This window comes from Setaria viridis, chromosome 8 (genome assembly GCF_005286985.2).
Source record: "Setaria viridis chromosome 8, Setaria_viridis_v4.0, whole genome shotgun sequence".
In the NCBI taxonomy this organism is placed as follows: domain Eukaryota; kingdom Viridiplantae; phylum Streptophyta; class Magnoliopsida; order Poales; family Poaceae; genus Setaria; species Setaria viridis.
This window is the reverse complement of record NC_048270.2, coordinates 24,913,757-24,915,728: the sequence shown is the minus strand read 5'-3', so window position 1 is coordinate 24,915,728 and position 1,972 is coordinate 24,913,757. Positions and strand designations below refer to the sequence as shown.

At 42.0% G+C, this 1,972-nt stretch overlaps 1 protein-coding gene across 1 annotated transcript; it reads left to right on the top strand.

Moving 5' to 3' along the window:
* The first annotated feature begins 236 nt into the window (after positions 1-236).
* LOC117834407 (uncharacterized) lies at positions 237-710 on the top strand. Its single transcript, XM_034713997.1, has one exon. It carries the CDS (start codon positions 237-239, stop codon positions 708-710), a length of 474 nt encoding a protein of 157 aa, XP_034569888.1.
* The last annotated feature ends 1,262 nt before the right edge of the window (positions 711-1,972 follow it).

Here is a 1,972-nt window from a genome sequence, read left to right as displayed (position 1 = left end):
ACAAGAGTCATATCAAGTATGATTAACAAATTGTTGTTTAGCTATATCACTAAGTTTTCTAGAAGTGAAGCCAAAGCTCACTTGGATTTTGGTGAATATGGATCTTGGACCACTATATGTTGTTAGAGGGAAGGCGATGTTGATATAGTGAAACTGTCTTTTATTAAATTGGTTAATAGAAGATTGGTGCATAACTTAGTGCTCAAACTTTGAATATTTATCTTATGCTGTAGATCATGTCTACTAGTAACAATTCCGATTTCAATTTGCAATCTGTGCTTGATAAGAAAAAGCTCAATGGAGCTAACTTTATTGATTGGTACCGCAACCTGAGAATTGTTCTCAGGAAAGAGGAAATTGATTATGTTCTTGAGCCACCATACCCTGATGATCCCCCTACTGATGCGAATGTTGTAGCTCACAGAGCTTATCAGAAGCACCTTGATGCTGCACTCAACGTAAGCTATCTCTTGCTTGCCACCATGTCCCCTAATCTGCAGAAGCAGTATGAGCTTGTGGATGCTCACACTATGATTGAGGAACTACGTAGAATGTTTGAGAACCAAGCCAAGACTGAGAAGTACAATATCTCAAAGTCCTTGTTTGCGTGCAAGCTAGATGAAGGTAGCCCATTGAGTCCTCATGTGATCAAGATGATTGGTTACATTGAGACTTTGGAGAAACTTGTTTTGAACTCAAGGATGATCTAGCTATTGACGTCATTCTCCAATCACTCCCAACGAGCTACGAGCCATTCATTATGAACTTTCAGATGAATGGCATGGAGAAAAACGTTGGTTGAGCTACATGGCATGCTGAAGACAGCAGAGAAAAGCATTAAACAAAACCCACTCATGTGATGATGGTACAAAAGGAGAACAAAAAGAGGAAGCGTTAGATGCCTCCCATAGGCAAAGGGAAGGGAAAGGTCGTTCCCAATGAGCCCCCAAGCTCTAAGCCAAAGCTAAAGGCCAAGTCTAGTCCTTCTCTTGATGATGAATGCTTCCACTGTCATCTCAAGGGACATTGGTCTAGAAACTACAAGAAGTACTTGGAGGATCTGAAGAAGAAGAAGGGAAGTGAGACTTCTACTTCAGGTATAATTGTTATAGAAATTAATATTGCTACATCTTCTAGTGAATCTTGGGTACTTAATACAGGATCGATGATTCACACTTGCAAATCGTTGCAGACACTAAGAAAGACTAGAAGGTTTGCAAGATGCAAGTTGGACGTTCGTGTCAGCAATGGAGCAAAGGTTGCGGTCATTTCTATCGGCACTTACCACTTGCCGTTACCCTCAGGATTCATACCTCATAGTTCATAAAGCACAAGTATATAAGTTCTTAACTCAATCACAACATAGTTGGCGGTGCTAGGCTGTTGAATTTAGTGGAGCTATTTCATGCTACAACGGTAATATTTTCAATATCATCATGACACCTATCTCCAGAAGCTATAGCAGTGCTATAGTAGGCTACTAGCAGGCTATTTGCAACATTGCACAGGGACAAAGCCATGCAGCAATGTTGAAAATACCATATATGCAAGGAAGAGGGACGATTGTGTGCTTTATTTGAGGGGTTAGTAGAGGAAGCCTCCGTGAATGTTGCGGGTATAGAATATCATGGCATACAAGGTGCTGATGCAGCCCATGGTTAGGGACTAGGAAAAGTAGGCAAGGAAGAGATGATGCTGCTGGCGATGAGGTTGTGCTGGATGAAGCAAAGAGGCAGTGTAGCCAAGTGCTAGTGCAAGGGCTAGACAACTAATGCTATAGTCGACGAAGTGGTGCTTGAAGATGTCGATGATGTACTCGAATAGTGTGATGAAGACCATGCGTGCAATGTGTGGACGTAGTCATAGATGTAATAGGCCACAATGAAGATGCATTGATGAGAGCCACCATGGACAAGCACCCCTCTGAGGGTAGATCTTAGTCGATAGCGATTGTGACCATGGGATACATCGG